Raw genomic sequence first — 19081 nt, 5'->3', positions numbered from 1 at the left:
GAGCAAGCTGCCCCTCCTGTGACAGGGACACTGTGCCACCAGCCTGCCCAGCCTTGCCCCACCTGGGCGTCACCTTCCACAGCAGTGGACTCAGCAGCCTACCTTGGTCATGCAGGTCTGAGAGGCTCCCTTCTCCAGCAGGGCCAGGGCTGTGTCCATGTGCCCCTCTCTGGCAGTGATGTGCAGGGGTGTGTGCCCTGCTGTGGTGGCCAGGTTGGGGTTGGCGTTGTTCTCCAAAAGGAGTTTGACCATGCCAGTGTGGCCAATGCGTGCAGCACAGTGCAGAGGAGTCTGGTCATCCTGTGAGGGTGGCAAAGAAGCTGTTTGGGCAGACCTGGACCAGTCCTGTCTTGCAATACCAAAGGAGTCCCAGCCCTGCTCCCACTGTTGCACAGCCCCTGCTAGGCTGTGCTCTGGGCATGTGACAGCAAAGAAACCAGCACCAGCTTTTCCAGAGCTGATTACCACACATGTCCTCTATACCTACCTTGGCCTTAGCATTGGCTTTGGCTTTGTTCTGCAGCAGGTACTTGGCCACATCTGTGTGCCCAGCTCGGGCTGCCATGTGTAGAGGAGTCTCTACTTTCTGCACCAAAGACAGGATAAAGTGGTAAGGCTAAAGGAGGGAAAGTGCTTTCCTACAGTCATTCCTCTGCTCTGAAGAGAGGAGAGCAGTGCCTCATGCTAGCACAAAGCAGAGGGCACCAGGGACTGCTCAGGTGAACAGAGGCTGCAGGACCTGGATATCCTGCTGAACATCCCAATAAGCTGAGCTCCCAAAGCCCCAGTCAGGGTGGAACTCACCACGTTGGATACATTAGGAGAGGCTCCACGCTGCAGCAGAGTCTTGACAATGGGCAGGTGTCCCATGAAGGCAGCCACATGCAGGGGGGTCAGGCCGGACTGTGAAGAGAAGAAGGCCAGAAACCATGATGGGACTTAACAGCCTTGGCAATATCTCTTACTGTCCCCTCCTCCTTCTCCCCAGGGCAGGTCTCAGCACAGGCAAAATCTGAGTCCCCAGTCTGCTCCAGGAGCCTGGCAGGTGAGTATGAAGGAAACACACAGAGCTGCTGTTTCCCCTGCATCTCCCTGCCCTTTAGGAAGATGCTGCCAGGCTAAATAGGTTCTGAGCTGCAAAGAGCATCAAGAAAGGTCCCTGGGGTATGGCAGAAGCAACAGGGACATCACATCCTGCCATGTTGTCCCCAGCACACATGCAGAAGCAAGAGAGCTGAGGATGATCTCAGCCCACCTACCTCTGTGACAGCGTCAATGGAGGCACCTGTCTTCAGCAGCAGCTCCATCACACGGATGTGGTTTTTCTTGCAGGCAATATGGAGGGGCGTGAAGCCATTCTGCAGACAAGACAGATAGATGGACAGTCATTTGCAGGAACACTCCTTCTCCCCTGGTTCAGCCCACCTGCCCTTTCTCACCAGGGCTCGAGAGTTGGGCTTGGCCCCCTTCTCCACCAGCAGCTTGGCCACACGGTGGTGTCCACAGTGTGCAGCCACGTGCAGGGGCGTGAGGTGGTCCAGGGTGATGTCGTCAATGTCAGCGCTGTACTGCAGGAGCAGGCGGACGCAGTCCAGGTGGTCACCCTGTGCTGCCATGTGGATCGGCGACAAGCCGTTCTGCGACCGTGGAGCAGGGCCTCAGGGCTGGGCCAGGAGGGGGTCCAGGCATCCCACCCAGTCCCTGCCTCGCACCCCCAGACACTACTCTAGGGCAGAAGAGACAGCTTGTTCCCCAGGGTGATACCAGAGAGGAGCCCCAAAGTCCCTCAGTGAGACATACAGAGGAGTTATGTTGAGTGGAGGGAAGGGCCTGAAGAGCTGCTGCCTTGGGGCAGACTGTACCCAGGCCATCCCCTTCTCAGGACTGGTCCCTTTGAAGGATGAAGCCCTCAGGCAAAGGACTCCAGCTAGGGCCAAGTAGGGTAGGAAGCTTCTTACCCCTCATCAGGCCAAAAAAATTCCCAAGCCAGCCATGGGTGCCATCCAGCTAGTGTGCACAACTTGTTACCCCACTGTGCTGCCCTGGGACCTGGCACCAATCACAGCCCCACCAAGTCATCTGGGTACCTTGGTTTTGGCTTGAATGGGAGCCCCATGGTCCAGCAGGATCTCTGCAATTCTCACATGTCCATTGCGTGCTGCACAGTGGAGAGGGGTCAGCTCATCCTGGGAAGAGAGAAGGGTTCAAGGGCTCACTATGGCATGGAAGGGCAGGGTTCCCTCAGGTAGAGGACTAACAGGGACTTTAGACTTGTCCACAAAATAAGGTGAAACTGAGCATGGCCTCAGCTCCCAGGGCACACCTTTGTAGCCATGCAGCCTCCTCACATCTACATGTGCCAGCAAAAAACCTGGTCCATCCTCTTAGTATACCAGAGACCTTCCCTCACATTCCCAGCAAGATGTTTGCAGAGTAAGCACTGGGCATAAGGAGCTCAGGGAGGGAGACAGCCCGTGTAAAGATGGGATGTGTTCAGAAGTGCTCTCACCTTGGTCCTTGTTTCTATCTGGGCCCCGCGGTCCAGCAGCAGCCGCACCATGATGATGTTGCCCCGGCGGGAAGCTATGTGCAGGGGAGTGATCCCATTCTGCCAGGAGGAATGACAGCCTGTCAGAAGGAGCAGCCCCTTCTCTTTGAAGGAGGTAAGGGACAAACAAAGGAGAGAGTGCAGGGAGAGCTACAGCTCTGCCCAGGGACAATGCTGGGGAACACCGTGTTTAACAGGGCTGTGAGAGAGGGCTGTGCAGCTAAAGGCTGCAGACAGAAGCTACTCAGAGCTTGCAGGAAAGCACCAACTCATGGATTGGGCTTCACATGTGGCTCTGGAAGAGGCATCCTAACTGTAGGTTCTATGAGCTCTGCCCTGCAGCAACAGCACCAGCTTTCCCTCAGCCTTGACACAAGGTCCCCAAGAGCTTTCAGGGACACATGGTTGCTTCTGACAGAAGGGAGACATAGCAGAAAAGGCCCATGATGATTATTAATTGCACCTCCCCAGAAATCTGTGCTACTTTCTGCATAGCCCCACCTCACCAGGAAGCCCTGGCAGCTGCTGCTGCACCCTCCATGGATAGGAGGCACAGCATCCTCCTCTGTTGCTGGAGCAGCACAGACCCCAGTAGCTTCCCACTCTGCACTCACCTGGGGTGTGAAGTTGACACTGGCTCCACGGTTCAGTAGTAACTGGGCCACACTGAGATTCTCATAGTGGGCTGCAATGTGCAAAGGGGTGAATCCAGTCTAGGGAAAGAAGGAAGGATCAGCCAGCCAGACACATGCTCCCTGATGAAATTATGGATTAATACAGCATACCAAGCTGCTGTTCTCCCTGGGGATGTGGGGAATCTCCCATAGACAGCACAGGAAAACCACGCACCTTGGAGAGGACATCGGCATTGGGGTCATTCTGCAGCAGCACAGCGGCTGTGCGAGTGTCATCATTGCGGGCTGCGATGTGCAGGGCAGGCAGACGGACCTTACCCTTTGTCCCATAGTTGATAAGATGAGCAACCACATTTTCATGTCCTTGCTGGAGAGCCACAGCTAGTGGAGTGAAGCCATCCTGCCAAGGAGAGGGAGAGAATCAAGGAGCCACAGCAGGACCCAGCACATCCCTCAGTAGCCCCCACAGGCAGGGCCATAGGCCCTGAGATCCCCAAGGATCTCACCTCTGTGGCTACATTCTGGTTGGCTCCATTTTCCAGCAGGAATTTCACAACTTCCAGGTGGTTCTCTTGCGCTGCCATGTAGAGGGGTGTGAAGCCTTTCTGCAAACACAGGGCCATGCACATCAACACAACTCTTTCTTGAGTTCTTTGAAGACCTACACCCCCATCAACGCCCGCACTCCCAGGTCAGTGAACAGGGGCAGAAACATCTATTGTGGGTGTGAAAAAGAAAAAAAACAAACTGGCAACAGTGGAACAGTCACAGAGAGATGGAGCTCAAGGCTCCACATATCCAGAAAAAAGCAGGTCATAAGAATCAACCCAGAAGACACTGCCTTCTGCTCACTGCCAGTATTGTCTCTAGCTTCAGGGACAATTGTCCCATCAGGCAAAATCGTCCCATCAGGCAAAATCTGAAGAACTTTCAGCCCTATCAGGCCCAAGGAAGAGAGCGAAGGAAGCACAGCACGTTTAACTGCGCAGGTTGCTGGAGATCTCAAAGCTTTACCAGGGAGGCATCGGCAATGAGTCCTCCCAGGATAAGTTCAGTATGCTTGGATGTGTTGACAGGGACTCCCTCAACAGAGACCACGCTGGTCTCCCCATGTGCCTCAAGATTCCCTCCACCCCATTTGCACCCTTGTCTCTTTTCAGGAGTCTCTTGGCAGAGCAGTCCTTGCTCCTGAGCAAGACTAGAAAGAAACTGCAAAGGGCTACTGAAATACCCATGCTGGGCACAGTTCCCACCATGAGGACACGACCATCACACATGATGGGTGCCTTTCTCTTCCAGACCAGGTCACCCTACCTGGGACTGTGCATTGACGTTGGCCCCATAGTTCACCAGCTCCCGGACCACGTCCTGTTGTCCAGCCAAGGCAGCAATGTGCAGGGCTGTGTTTCCCTTCTGAAAGACACCACAGGACACTGCTCAGGGGCTGAAGCAACCCAGGATGCCAGGGAAGGATGGGCCTGACATGTGCTAACAGGCATGCAATCAGAGCAGCTGGCCAGGAAAACCTTTAGAAGGCCATGCAGCTCTCACTCCACGTTCCGTCCCTGCTTTAGACCAACCAGCCACCCTTCCCATTTGCTGGCCAGGGAAGAGAGTGATTTCTTCTCTCCCATGAAGATACTGGCAGCAGAAGCTTTATGCACTGTCAGGCACTGTGCATCTCCAGCACTGAGAGATTGGGGGAGGGAGGCTGGGGGAGCTGAGCTGGCAGTCTTCAGGCAAAACTGCAGTGTATACCCTGGTAGCCAAGGCATCCCAGCAAATATAAGAGATGATGAGCAGGCTGGAAAATGCACACACACAGGTTCTTCCGACTTGTGCCTTTGGGTGGTGTGGCAGAATGCCAGATTCTGCTCTGTGTCCAGAACCCTGCCAGAGCACCACGGAGGTGGCAACTGAGGCCTCCTCCTGTTCTCACAGCCCCTCAGCTGGTGATGGAGGCTGCTCATTTGTCAGCCCTGCTTGCTTGTGCCGTTGTCTTGCTTGTCATCAAGTATGAAACACACCTGCTGTGCTGATGCATGAGAGAACAAGATGTTATTTATGGAGCACCAGAGATCTCCAGGCTTGTGACAATGGTGTCGAGGCCATCTTAGTGCTGGAACATGCAGGGGCTGCTCTGGGGCAGCAGCCCCTGCCAGGAGGAGATTTCAGTAAGACAGGATTAGCACATGTTGTGGTTTATGTTACTCCCCTCTGAAGTCCACAATGACCCCCACAGGGGGGAGGCACCTCCCACCCACCTAGAGATGTCAAGCCTGTGCTAAAACCAGAGCCTGGTCCTAGGGCCCAGCCCAGCAGCACTGCCACTGGCACAGTTTTTCCGGGGGCTGACAGCAAACAGCATGATCACTGCTCAGCTACTGCTGGTGTGTCTGGCAGCAATGGCAGGATGCAGAGCTGTGACCAGTGTGGCCAGACTTCCTTGTCCTTACCTTGGTTGTTGTCTCCAAAACTATTTCCTTGTGCAGCAGCTCCACCACCATTTTCACATGGCCCTCCTTGGAGGCCAGGTGCAAGGCGTTCAGCCCATTCTGGAGGAAGCAAAGGTGGGAATGGGGAATTAGTCATCATCTGGGGATGGAGCTCTCTGGGGAGCACCCTATTCTGAGCTCCTATGCAGACATGACTGCGGGAACTTGGCCCATGCTGGAGAAAGTCCAGGCTGGAGGGGGCAGGAGCGATTGCCCTGTCCTTGAGCTCAGCATTGATATCCAGCCTTGGTGCCATAAACAGCTAGCTCCATGCTGCCAGGAAAACTTCACACAGCTGAATGCTGAGTTGCTGACTAATGCTGGAGGTTTCTCCATGAGCAAAACATGCAGCCCACGTAGGCGATTTCTTACGGATGGGTGGTACCACAGCTCAGTGTTTATGTGCTTGAGGCACAGGAACTGCTTCAGTCCTACCTGCTCATTGTACATCCCTTATGTACATCCTGTCTTTGCTCAAGTGACTTTCCATGGGGTGCCCCTCCTTACAGTCAGGTATTTCACACCTAAAGCACAGAGCTGAGCTTTGTGCACAGCCCAGAGCAAGGATGCACCACTACTGCTAAGTGCACATACAAATCTTAAACACTTACACAGACAGAGGAGAAGCCCTGCTTGGGACAATGATTTTATCAAGCAGCTGCCAAATTTAATTCACTTTGTTTAGTTTGTGAGCTTCCAGGCCAGAAGCTGGCTTCTCCCTGTCTTTCAGACTGACCAACAGTACCCCATATTGCAGCCCATGGTGGGCTTTGCTCCTCCCAGAATTCAGCTTCAGAAAAGAGTGTAGAGAAGGTGTTGGCTGTATCACTGTTAAGCTCTACCAGTTTCAGGAAGTTCCCAAAGAGCTAAAGTCACTTCTCAGGAACAACTCTGCAGGTGCCCCAGTTTAGTTTGCCTTTTTCCTACACATGGAACCTGAAGAGCAGACGACTGGCCAGTGCTCCTTTAGCATCCCTGAGTTGCCAGGCCAGACAGCATCCTCAAGGCTACTAAAACAGCTTCTGCTCTGTTATTTCTGACACCCTCTTCCACTTCCCAGATGTGAACCAAAGGGCTGGGATATTTGCTGAAAAAGAGGTTAAATAAATGCAGGCGTTTTCAGATGCCACTTTTTCTCCTTGTCCCTCACTTCTCCCAGGTGGATATGCTAGGTTTACTCACCCCTACCCAGTGTTGTTGCATGGCAGAAGGACACCTGCTCCTGCCCAAGTACTCCACCTTGCAATCATGTGTTTCAACTCCTGACTGGAAGGTCACTTCACAGAAATGTCCACACCTAAATATAGGGGTAGGGGAGCAGAAAATGCCCAGGGAGGCTCAGTTCCAACCTTCAACACTCCAGTTAACACTCATAACTGCTTCAAGAGTGCTGCCAGACTGGAAAAGGGTTTTCCATTCTTTCCCACTCAAAGCACCAGTTGCCCAGGATCATAGCCAAAGAGTCACATATTCTTTTGCTCAACTCTGATTTCAGTACAAAGAGCAAAAATCTAAAAACCCACAGGCCTCCTCAGCACCCCAATTCCAGAGTTCTATCAAGCCTCAAGCACAAAAGGTCTGCTCCCAAGGGGAAATGAAGTGGGAGTGCTGTAATACCCACAGAACAGTGCCACTGAAAGGAAATGCTTCCCAGCCATGTCTGGCTATACTGAGTCCATCCTCTCTGGCCAAGCCCCATTTCTTTGATGAAGACATACCTACACAATCCCATATAGATAACCACTGACACCCTTACCTCTGTGAGCTCACAAGTCAGATAAGTGATAAGTGGCCACAGACATGGAAGCTTTATCTCAGTCACACTCACTAACCAACAAATTGAGAGCACAACCACAGATGCTCAGCTGCTCCACTCAGCCCATAACCCATTTTATGCAAAGGATTCATAAATAACCTTTTGAATGCTATAAACCTGTGACAAATCATTAACCTGTAACAAATAGTTGTGCAATAAGCACAAAAGATTTTTTCCATTGATGGCCCATCAGTATTTCTGCTCCAGCAACAGTACAGGCTTTTTTTGCAATGTTTTGCACATTTGCTTTGGCTGGACAGCTCATCTGACCCAAAACTGCCACAGGATGTGTGTAATTTGAAAGGGGCTGTAGTTTCCTCACCAAATTCTGCAAATAGTTCCCAGAAATCCCAGCCACTGGCTATAAATGTGACAAATGCAGCCCTACAGAATAACACGGAGACTTTGCACTTAGCCTGTCCCAAAGAAGGGACCTGCTCTGGACTGCCCATCAGGACTGGCCACCTCAACAAAGACCATCTTCTGGGCACATGCCATCACAGTGCTGTTCCCAGCTGGCTGGAGTCCTGGCAGCAAGGTGCACTCATCCTCAGTCCTCCAGCTCCTCGTGGATGAGATGGGACCATGTCAGAACTTGAAACACAAAAGGTGGATGATGAAGACATTGATGCAGCAATGAAGGAGGTGAAATTGGCGGAATGAAGATCAGATGGCATGTAAAGGTCTCTGAACTTGAGTAAGAATACAGGGCCTGTGGGATAGGTCTGACCACATATATCCCTCTTTATTCTATACAGGACATGTGAGGTTGGACCTTTCCCACAGGTCTGATATTCCTCAGAAGGAAACCCTAAAGTGCCATCTAACCTCAGGGAGATGGCAGGAACCAGTGCAAAGACATCACTGGGAGAAGACCCTCATACTGCTGTAGCCATTGTCTTTCCATCAAAGTGTTAAATGCCCTCACCAGCATCAGAAATCTGGCTGAAAACAGGACTGGAAGCCAGTCAGTGGAGACAGCTGATGACAGACCATCACTTTTGGTGAGGAAGAAGTTCAAAGCCATCATTTTTAGCTTGTGGATAAGTCACCCTTTTGTAATTCTTTACAGAGCCCTCTCCAGACCCCCATATCCCTCTGGGCTAGAGCGTTACAGGACCAGTGGACTTAGAAATCCTCCCTCTACTTTTAGGCTTGCTATTGGAAATGAGTGAACATCCATGGTGCACTCTGCTTGCCCTGTGGGAACCTGTCCCCAGTAACTGCACTGCACAAATCAGTAGGTCTGAACTTCACTTGGTCCAGGGACTTGATCCTGAAACAGATGAGTGTGCCTTTGTGCTGCCTGCTGAGTCAGCCTCCCCAGCAATACCACTGCTCCAGAAAGCAGTGACAGCACAGCCTGGCTGCTCCCCCTGCTCAGCCTAAGCCCCCTGAATCTGTCCCTACAGCATCTGCCCCAATTCAGGCTCAGCCACTTGCATTTGGCAGCTACACAGATACAAAATGTTCTGATGATGATGTGCAAACAAATCGTCAGTGCTTGCAGCTCTGCTCCTGCACAAACCTGTTTCTTTGCAGGATGGGAGGGCTCCTCCTGTACAACATCTCCCAAACCACTGCAACTGGCATTTTGCAAATATTCACTGCTTGTGATAAACTGCAACTTCTAGGAATCCAAAAGCCTCAGCACTGCAGCAATGTAGCCAAGGGAAATAACCCCCAAGAGCCATTCCTGTGATGTTCCAGCCCCTGTGCACTACTCTTCACAGCTATCTGCTCTGCCCTCTGAGAAGCAGCTGAGCTCTTTGCAATTGTCCCATCTGATTGCCACACTAAAGGACCTCATCTCTGCTTACCTGTTAATGTCCTTTGCTACGCTCCAGCCAGTACATCCAGGGTCCCCAGATCTTTATAGCTATTGCTGCCCTCCTGACCCCAAAGACAACTGCTCCAGGTCTGCCCTCTGGTCAGCCACATTTTCATATGAACTAGAAGAGATAGTACCAGAAACCCTGTGTGTTTCACCTACCTGGTTACAGGTGTTAATATCTACCCCATTCCTGAGGTGATCCAAGGCTTTGTCCAGATTCCCAGATCTTGCAGCTCTCAAGAAACTGGTTGCAGCATCAGCCTTGGGGACAAAAAGAAAAAGCATGAAACTCAGAGCCCCCTTGTTCTCCCCCACCACCAGCACCGGGTCAATTCTTCACTCAGCTGCAGAGAACATAACAGACCAAGCAGAAAAGGCAGAGGCCAGGCAAGTCACAGTGGGAACTGCTGGGACAGACTGAGGTGCCTCAAATCAGACAGGAAGAAGGGCTGGGACCTGGACTTAAAGTGAAGAGCATCCAGATAATGGGGCAGAAGGTCTGCAGATCATCCCACCACACTATGGGGACAGTAGGGAGGGAGCTCCTGCCACAACAGCCTCCCTTGGCCCAGGAAACCCCTCTGTGCCTGGGCTGAAGAACTACACTGATGGAGCTGTAGTGAGGCCACCCCTACCCTCCTCCAGAAGCCACTGGATAGCAACACTGGTGAGCTTGGGTACCAGCACCAGGGACAACGGCCCCAGCTCAGCACCTCACAGCTGTGAAAGTCACAACTCTCTTTTTTGACAGCACCTCCCTGCTACACCACAGCCAGCCCAGGCAAGGCACAGCAATCCTTTTAGCAACACTACTCAGCAGTGTGAGGCAGCAAATGGAGACAATGACATGGCACGCTAGAAGCTGGAGAACAGGGTGGAAATGCAGTGATGTGGGTCTGTGAGTCTGGGAACTTGGACTGGTGGTAACTGGAGCTGGTATGCGCCTGCTCAGGCCAGCCCAAAGGGCTCTCCACAGCCAAGAGCCACAAGACATCTACGGCATGGGTACAGGATACACTCCTCTGTCCTCAGCTCCAAGAGAAAATTAGAACCCCTCTTGTACCAATCACATCAGGATTGACCAAGGGACCTCCTGTGCTAGGAGAACTGCCACCCCAAGCCATCCTGTATTGCCCATAGCCTGGTTGCAGAGAAGCATCCAGGATTAGGAAGCTCCTGGAGAGGACCTGGAATCAACACAGCCAGAGACAAAAGCACTGGGATGGATGATGGACCACACAGGTTCAGGGCTCCTCTCTTCTCTTTTCTTTGCAGTCTCAGACATTTGAATTGGGACTTTGAAGCAGCACAACTCAGATGCTTTCTGGTCTTCTCCATCTGCCTCCCCCAGTTCAACTTTTCTGCCTGACACTCCTACCACAGAGAAAGGCAGCCATGCCCTGGGCCCATTAGGACCCTGTTCCCTGCTGTAGAGGTAAGGCTCACAAACAGGGTGACCTGGCCCTGCTGGACCAGGAACAGAGCTCAGGCCAGGCTACCTCTACAGTGGCAGAGTGCCATGGCCCCTCTGGGGCTGCCCAGGGGCCAGAAGGACAGGTGGTGGAGGGCAGCACCACCATGCCACATCATAGTGCTCAGCCTCCGCGTGCGGGGGGAACACGTGCTGATTGCATGACCTCCCGTGCCAGCTGGCTCTGCTTGCTTCCACCTCAGAGGAGAGCCCCATCTATCAAGGAAGAGCCCCCAGATTCACAGCGGAGCTGTGGTTTTGGAAGGCTGTGAACACAGAGGAGACACAGCACTTCAGTGCTCTGCTCACACAGAAGGATCAACTGCAAGAGCCAGAAGGCAACACCAGTGTTGTGCTTAGAAGTGCACATTCACGCTCTGAGCTCTGCGTGCCGTCTGGGGTCCAGTGAGGAAACAGTGACAGCTTCAAGCAACAGGCTGAATGCAAAGGGCTTTTCCAACTCCAGACACTGCTAGAAGCCTCTCCTTCTCAGGTCAGGACAACAAGGCAGTAAACCGTTGGAAATTCAAAGCACTGCTCAACCAGGCTCTGTCATCCATGGAACACACATGGAGCTCTGAAGATTAAATGGTAAAACTCTACATGGCCCTGCAGTAAAGGGGCTCCCAAAGCCCCAGCACACCCAGCAGCAGAGACTACAAGCAGAAAGCAAGCAGAAAAGCAAAGCAGAGGTCTCTGTGGGTGTGAAGAAGAAGTGTGTTGAATACTCACAGCCACGTCTGGACTGGACCTGCCCTTTCGTGCTGCCATAGTCCGGCACTTCGGCTGAAACCTGAGCCTGGTGTCCCCTCTCTCCCTCCTTGGTTATCTACTCCACAGCTTTGAGAGAGCCAGTAAGTTACATTGCATTCTATCTAAAAATACAGGCTCCGTCCTCTCTCCAATGCAAACCCTGCAGGGATCGCCAACTGCTAATGGAATTTGTTCATTTTCTCTCCATTATTGTGTCAGACAGGATATTTAATACCAAGCCATCTCCGGAAAGCAAATGACTGCTGCCAAGTGCAGGGAGGGGGTCAGAGCTGCAGGTACCACCTCACGAACAGCAGAGGAAAAGCAGCCCCACAGATACGCCCAGGAGCCTGGCAACTCACAGGTAACTCCTGCCACAGAGGAGAGGGGTTGGGGGTTCCCTCCTGACTTTCTGGATGCTGGGGCCCAGGCCTTGGAAAACATGTCAAGGCTGGAATGTGTCAGAGGTGCTGTGCTTTTGCTCCCCATGCTCAGCGTGTACCTTCCAGAGATGCACAGAGAGATACAGGGCATCAGCAGTCTGACCACACATTCCACCAGAGAAGATGGAGTAGCTCCCCTCAAACAGTAAAAGCAGATCCGCAGTCACACTGTCCTTCTGATGTCAGGCTGCACAATGGGACTGCTTGCCTATTGCTCAGGGCAACTCGCTCCCCAGGAAAGGGAAGCATGGGCTGGGTCACTGCCGTGTCCTGAATTTCAGCTAAAGGGAGCACTGACAGCATGAAATGCAGAGATCCCATGAACACAAGTAGATGTGCACATGGAGAAGAGACACACACATATCCCAGTCAGCTCCATCCCAACTCCTCACCCAGCCACCGACACACGCGTTGCACTGTTTTCACCACCCACGAACAAGCACAAAGCGCAGCACAGCCGTGCTGCATGTACACACAGTCACTCACTGTGTGCCCCAGAACATACAGCAACTGCTTACAGATGCAGAAACTGTCCCTGCTGATTTTCCTTTATTTGGAGTTTGCAGAGTTTTTTTCCATTCTCCTTTGCCTTCCTAGTAATTTTCCAGGAAGGAGATATTCTGGAGAAGAAAATAAGCTGCCTCACTTGCTGTTGTGTACCTCTTGCACTCTAAGGTGGCTGCTAAATCCTATACACAGGCATCATGCTCTACAGACTTGCAGACATCCAAGCTGTGAAGTGTCAGGAGGCTGCTGCCAGCAATTCTGCAGGAGAGAAGCCTCAGATCTGGACTTCGTTAAGTGCTTCAAGACCTTCTAAAGTCAAAAAACATAGCACAGCACATCAGGCTGTGCTTTTACTCCCCTTTCTTTTCCTTCAGGAAAATAAAATCTCCCCTTGTCTGCTGACAATCTATATTTTTCCCTTTTCCTCTTTCCTGGTTTCAGAATAATTTTTTTCTCATTACACCCTCTCCTGGCCCTGAGTAGAGGGTTCTTCTGTTCTTTTTCCTAGGTGTCCTGCTCTCAAAGCATTAATGCCATTAGCCTGGAACCACATGAGCATATTGCACTGTAGCCATGGCCAAGGCAATAAGCAAAGGGGAAGTCAAACCAGAGGCTCAGGCTGGATCTCAAGGGCTGCAGTCAGAGGTTCATAAGCCTGCTGTGTCTCTGGCTGCAGTCAGTGTCCTGCTCTAATCTCTTCTGACAGTGCCTGCTCCCGCCCACACCCAGGGAGGAGCTCTCACCAGCTCCTGCTGCTCATCACTGATAAAAAAAGGGAGGGTATCAGCATTGCCTCCTCCTGTTAAAGGTAGCCACACTTAGCAGGAGCCCACTCTGTATGAGCTGGTACATGCTATAAATAGATGATTTCCAAGTACAAATGAGTTCAGGGACTCGTGTTGGATCTCACAGTGTTTTCTGGGACACAAAGACAGTCAAGAAGCAACTCACCACTCTATTCCAGCCCGGCACACACGCCTCCTGCTGCATTTCCCTCCTTACCCTGTCTGCCCACTTGTCTCTTCAGCCAAGCTGACACAGACTCGTGGAGCAGCACACAGGAGGTCCAGCAAGGAAACACCTGAAGGCTGGACAGCAACAGTCACTCCAAGAGCCAAAGAACCCCAGGATTGGCAGTGAGATGCAAACCCAAATCCTGGCACCAAGCCATATACTGCCATGGGCATCCTGTCTAGATACTCTGGAAAGGTCCAACTCACACCTCAGAGGTCATTCAGTTACTTCCAGCTATTACTGCCAGTGTCCTGGAACCTGAAGTCAGCTCTGGCAGCTGAGGACACATGATAAACCCTCGCCAAGGGCAATAGCCATTTTGCCATTTGCTTGGACATTTCCTTGCTCATCTGGGCTTGTGTCAAACAGTGGGCATGATCCTCACCTTTGAGGCATTATTTCCAGCAGAAACACCACAACCTCACATCAGTGTAGTGGTTGACCTTTAAGTAACTGTCCAACCTAGGAATGTCTCTGGAGCCAATGCTCATTTGGACCTCTCTGCCTTGCAGATATCAAGTACACAGTTTTGCAGCTGATAACCTCAATCCTTTCTCATCAGATGAGAAGAATTTGTCAGTCTTCAAAACACACTAAAAGAGCTGATAAGATTAAGAGCAGGTAGGGATAGCACCTAGGGTCCCCATAGGATTATCAGAGAAGATCAGGAGAGTCACCTCAAAATGCTCAGAAACAGAAGCCATACTGTCTGTCTTACAGGAACTTACTCTCCTGTCTGTATTAACAGAAACTGGATGCTCTCAGTGGGCCCTGCAGCAGAAGCAAAACCTACTGGCAGGTTTCTGCCTTCTGAGTAGAAGGCAGCATTCAGCAGAATACAGCATCTCCAGAGAGGCCACAGTAGCAAAGCCTCAGGCAGTCAGCCAGCAGAGCACAGAGAACAGGCAGATACTGCAAACCCAGAAGAAAAAGAAAAAGCATTGGGAAAATTCATCTGACGATGAAAGGATAAATCCAAATGCGTGAATTTTATTCTTTCATCATCCTCACCCCTATCCACATGACTCAAGACAGAAAAATGCATATGCTTAAGTTCTATTCCCCCATCATCCTCACCTCTGCCCACATGATTTAGCACAGGTCTGCAGACCTTAATAGGACTGATGAGAGTCAAGCACAAGAAGTCATGTCTGGAAGGCATTTGCCAAGTGAGTTTGTTCTCCTTTCATGCACCAGCCTAAGTAAACCCTTTGTCCATGCTCCTCTCTGCTTAGTGGAGATTTCACAACAGCCCCAAAGCACATACCACAGAGGCTGATATGCTCAGCAGAGATCCCCAGAGCAGGATGCAAGGGGGAGCTCAACCATCTTTCAGCAGGCAAATCAGAGCATGCAGGAAGTGAAAGATCTGTTCATGTTCCCATGCAAAGGACAGAGCTGGAGAAGAACTTGGCACAAGTAGCAAAGGAGAAATCCCAAAGTAGAAGGAGGAGGGAAGGCAGACCCCTGGCATGTTTGTGGAAAGGGAAGCAACCTGTCAATTAGCATTTTTCCGGTGCTGAAGAGAGGGCAAGCTTTCCCTTAGCATCAGACTGGCCTCTCCACCATGCACAATCCTCCACCATTACATAATCATGAGTAATGAGCTTTTGGAAAGCCCATTTTTGTGCACCCTGAACAGGAGAGGTAGCTCTGGACTGTCACTGGTGGTACAGGTGAGGGTCAAGGTTAACTCAGTCCCTGCTGAGCATTTTCAGATACAGATGACATCTGTGTTGCCATTTGGCTCCTTCGTTCCCTGCTCATGGGTCCCCTTTGCTGGCTGCTCCAGCTGGAGCAGGTTCAGAACTGTGAGGAGGGCAGATATCACAAACAGCTTAATCTGCACAGAGCAAGGCAGCAAGAAGCTGACCCTAAACAGCAGACTGATCTTTCTGATAAGAATCCCCTGGAGGGCTACAGCCCACAGCTCTGTGAGGGCCTGCAGTGCCTGTCTGCTGCCTAATGGGTTTTCTAACATGTTCTAGATCTTGTGCTGTCATTTGCAAACTATCACTTTCCCTTTGAAGTACAGTGCTGGATCCAGCAGAAGTGGAGGGTGAAACAGGGGCTGGTCCAGAGACCTGAATGGGAAAAGGAGACCAGAACATCTTTCCTTTCACACAGAGCCAAAGCGATGAAAGAATTAACACAGCTACTGCTCCTGCCAGCTGAGGCCACACACACCCGGGGAAAGCTGTCACTCTCCTTTGATGTTAGCAGGAGCCTCTGCTCTCTGCATATCCTGAAAAAGAAAAGCTATTTTTACCTCATCAAAAAATATATAGACTGTGACTGAAGACAATAAATGAGAGCTCTTTGCTCAGGCACTACATCTAATAACATAACAACATTTACAGCTGCTGAGAGAGATGCAGCAGCACAGCAACTGCGTTCTATCTCCTACTTTCCTGATGCACCACTTTTTTTGGACCATGACATGGTTCAGACAGGTCTGTGCAATAAACACTGGGGAGCTGAGAGGGCTCTAGCATGCTGGCAGTGCATGGAGGGAGACAGAGACATGCTCTAAGCCTGCCTGATATTAGCCTGGGACCAAGACACAGCATCGGCCTCAACCTGCCCTGGGCTCTGTCAGTGCCCTCATGCTCAGGTGAGGTGCTGGAGTCCAGATCATACAATCAGGGTATGTCCTGGTGCCCTGTGGAGTAGGTTCCTTTTCTTTCCTAGTGACACTTATAAACTGCTCCTGATTTCTGCAGTCTGTTCTGACTCATTCCCTACCTCTCCTCCAGCAGTAGTCCACACCTGCTCTGCCTGCCTACATGAATAAAAGCACTTAGAAGGGGCTTTTCTGTTGGGATCTGCATGCTGGATGGTATCAAAGTACAGTCCTTGTGCTTGGCTACCATAAATTTACTGTCTTCAGCCATAAGTCATGCTTGCCTGGCCAGCACTTCGGGTGCAGCCTCTGGAAGCCATGCAGGGAAGAAAGCATTGACAGAAAAGTACCAGAAGCACAGCCCCGGTGATATATCTCTGCCAGCAGGTCCCTGGTGAGGAATGCAAGCAAAGCCGTTGCAGCACAGCCACCTGCTCCATAGCAGAGCTAGCACAGTGCTGTGCTGAGAGAGAAACATCATCCTGTGCACCTGTCCCAGGGCTCCACAGGGGCAAAAACTGAAAGTCACAAGAAAGGTGACAGAATAGGAATCAACGTTTGCCATCACAATACTGCAAAAAAACAACACCTGGGGCACCTCTCTTCTCCCACTAAAGTAGTTGTGAGAAGGACATGGCAAATACAGCACTGAGGTTTCAATGCCAGGCACTGTCACTGGCTCCTGATGATGGATGAGGATGATCTTAGGTAAGTTACCAATGACCTAAGAAGGGCAGCAAACCCTTCCTGCCAGACTGAGGTCCATTTAGCAGCAGCTGTTTGGTGAGAAGAGGCGTTAGCTTTGGACTGAAGTTCATACTACCAGCCAGAATATACCTAAATTCCCTCATGCAAACCAGCTCGCCTGATTCCTCTCCTCTTTTGCTGCCCAACAAACCCCTGACCATTCCCAAGTACTCACCCTCAGGCAATGTATGCATGTCATCACTGCAAGAGAAGATCAGCTCACCCTGGACAGACAGGGTCTGCAGCTCTGATCAACCTGCTTATGCTGAATGCTGCAGCTGAACCAAGCATGAGCAGGCTGGAAAGAGGTTTATCAGCAGTAGGACTGCACCCTATCACCACTCACACACCTGACTACAAGCCAGCACAACAAGGAAGCTCCTGTCTGGAGTCTGGAGATTATGGGTTGTCCCACGTCAGGAACTTGGGGAGAGTTGCCAGGCTGGGCACAGTGTTTAGTGAATGTTATGCCTGAGCCACACTTCATAAACACATCTGCGAGCTGTTAAAAGGGAGGAGCCCATGTGCATGAACCCTGCTCTTCAAATAGTACAAAGGAAGATGAAACTTCAGCAATTCAAAGCAAAATGAAACAGCTCTGTGGCCAGAACCACACTGTCTCTTGGTCTGTGCCACACAAAGCAGGCTGGGCTGGAGACAGTGAGCAGAAGACCTCAGGTTTTTCACAGGTCCCTGCAGACCTTGGCTGGGCACAATCCCAAATGGAGGACACCGAGATGGAACTGAAGTGGCAAATGAAGTCTAGTGACAGCAGCTCCAGGCTCTTTGTAGGGCCTAGAGCCCACTACAATACAATGAACGCGCCCTTTCCCCCCTTCTACCTGCACAGCTGACTCCTGCTCCAGCATCCCTTCAGGAGATCCTTGCTTGCAGCAAGAAGGCAAGGGGTCCACAGTGGTTGGTGCATGCCCTCTCTGAAAGACACGCAAGGGAGTCACACCAATTGTCCAAAGGAACAGACCTCCTGGAGACCGCTCCCGTCCCCCCCTTTCCTTGTGCTCTAGCTGAGGGTGACCCTGTGGAGCAATGACTGCCTGGCTGGCAGCAGTCATCCCTCTTGCTAGTGCTTTGCCTATCCCATCTTGGCAAAGGACTTGGGGTGCTGCAGGGGAGTCACACAGCTTGGTTTCTATTTCCAGCTACCTCCCACCTGGCCCTTTGTGCCAGTTACAGGGTCAAGAAGGCCAAGGTGCTTCCAGACAGGCACTGGGGCCAAACCAGTGAATGCACAGCCATGAGGTGATCACACCTGGAAAGGCTTGGGCAGTATACAGATAAATACAGCTTGTGACATTTGCAGCTTTGACAAAGAAACAACTGCTTTTCCAGCTGTACCTCTCTAGGGAATTCCTATAAAACAGCAGAGCCCACCACCAGAAAGGCTTATATGAACTGAGAGGCAGGAAAAATAGATCAATAGACCATGTTAGGATGGCAAAATGCTTTGCATTACGTAGAAATTGATATTTTTATACTGAGCAAAGACCAAGTTTAGCATTAGAGCAAAGCAGAGTCCTTACCTCAGTCTAGGGAAAACACCTTCCCTTTGTCCAGTGTCATTCAGTACTTCATTGACAGTCTAGATTCCTTCTGATATTTGAAATAGAACATACTCCACCTTCAGTTCAGGTAGAGCTCAAATGTTTGTTGCCAAAAGGATGGGCACTGCAACTGATGACTGGCTGGCACCATACATTTGCTCTAAAAAGTGCTGCTGCTCTGAACGTACAGAGTCAGTGTCTATCAGTGCCTCAGATCCTGCTTCCACTCCCCCCAGCTCCATAGCTGCATGTCATGAATGCAAACACAAGTCCACACCCTGACACAGGCCATAAACAGCAAGATCTCATGAACTGATTCAAAGTTTTTTCCTCAGCAAAATACAAACTTCCTCCAGATCCTGCATCCACCAGGAGAGTGTATACACTTGACAAAGCCCTAACTTGTGCCCTACAGTCCTTACCTCCTAGCACCCCTCAGGGAAAGCAGCATTACAGTGCCCATGAGATTGCCCCCCTCACCACCCACCACCCCCCTCATTTTGACATTCAGTTTGGCTTTGCTTTGTGCAGCCTCTGGCAGTGGTGACTTTCACAAACCCAGAACAGGGAATCTCAAGCATGGGGCAATCCCTGGGACAGCAAACCTTTTAGCCAGTCTCAGTCTGGCTCAGT

General features: G+C 51.2%; 1 protein-coding gene and 1 long non-coding RNA gene across 13 annotated transcripts in view; one reads left to right on the top strand and one right to left on the bottom strand.

Moving 5' to 3' along the window:
- ANK1 (ankyrin 1) overlaps positions 1–18578 on the bottom strand; it is a 37619-nt gene extending 19041 nt beyond the window's left edge. For 5 of the 12 annotated variants that reach the window (XR_009279819.1, XR_009279820.1, XM_058859383.1 and 2 more), the window contains exons 1-14: positions 11532–11624; positions 9488–9589; positions 5640–5738; positions 4498–4596; positions 3690–3788; positions 3398–3583; positions 3163–3261; positions 2510–2608; positions 2088–2186; positions 1440–1637; positions 1260–1358; positions 805–903; positions 488–586; positions 103–300 (exon numbers count right to left, since the gene is read on the bottom strand). Coding sequence is in view for 10 of the 12 variants with exons in the window: in XM_058859383.1 (XP_058715366.1) it covers positions 103–300; positions 488–586; positions 805–903; positions 1260–1358; positions 1440–1637; positions 2088–2186; positions 2510–2608; positions 3163–3261; positions 3398–3583; positions 3690–3788; positions 4498–4596; positions 5640–5738; positions 9488–9589; positions 11532–11570 (1614 nt within the window). In the remaining 2 variants the exon portion in view is untranslated. Of the gene's footprint in view, positions 1–102; positions 301–487; positions 587–804; positions 904–1259; positions 1359–1439; positions 1638–2087; positions 2187–2509; positions 2609–3162; positions 3262–3397; positions 3584–3689; positions 3789–4497; positions 4597–5639; positions 5739–9487; positions 9590–11531; positions 11629–17061; positions 17207–17728; positions 17822–18427 lie in introns of those variants that run through there. The other 7 variants (XM_058859377.1, XM_058859380.1, XM_058859381.1 and 4 more) reach the window with 5 other exon arrangements.
- On the top strand, positions 11514–14126 carry LOC131589681 (uncharacterized). The gene is made up of 3 exons (XR_009279821.1): positions 11514–11653; positions 11772–11916; positions 12671–14126. It is a non-coding gene; the product is annotated as an uncharacterized LOC131589681 (long non-coding RNA).
- Positions 18579–19081: the final 503 nt, after the last annotated feature.

Source organism: Poecile atricapillus, chromosome 29 (genome assembly GCF_030490865.1).
Source record: "Poecile atricapillus isolate bPoeAtr1 chromosome 29, bPoeAtr1.hap1, whole genome shotgun sequence".
NCBI lineage: Eukaryota > Metazoa > Chordata > Aves > Passeriformes > Paridae > Poecile > Poecile atricapillus.
This window is presented reverse-complemented; position numbering and strand designations above follow the sequence as displayed.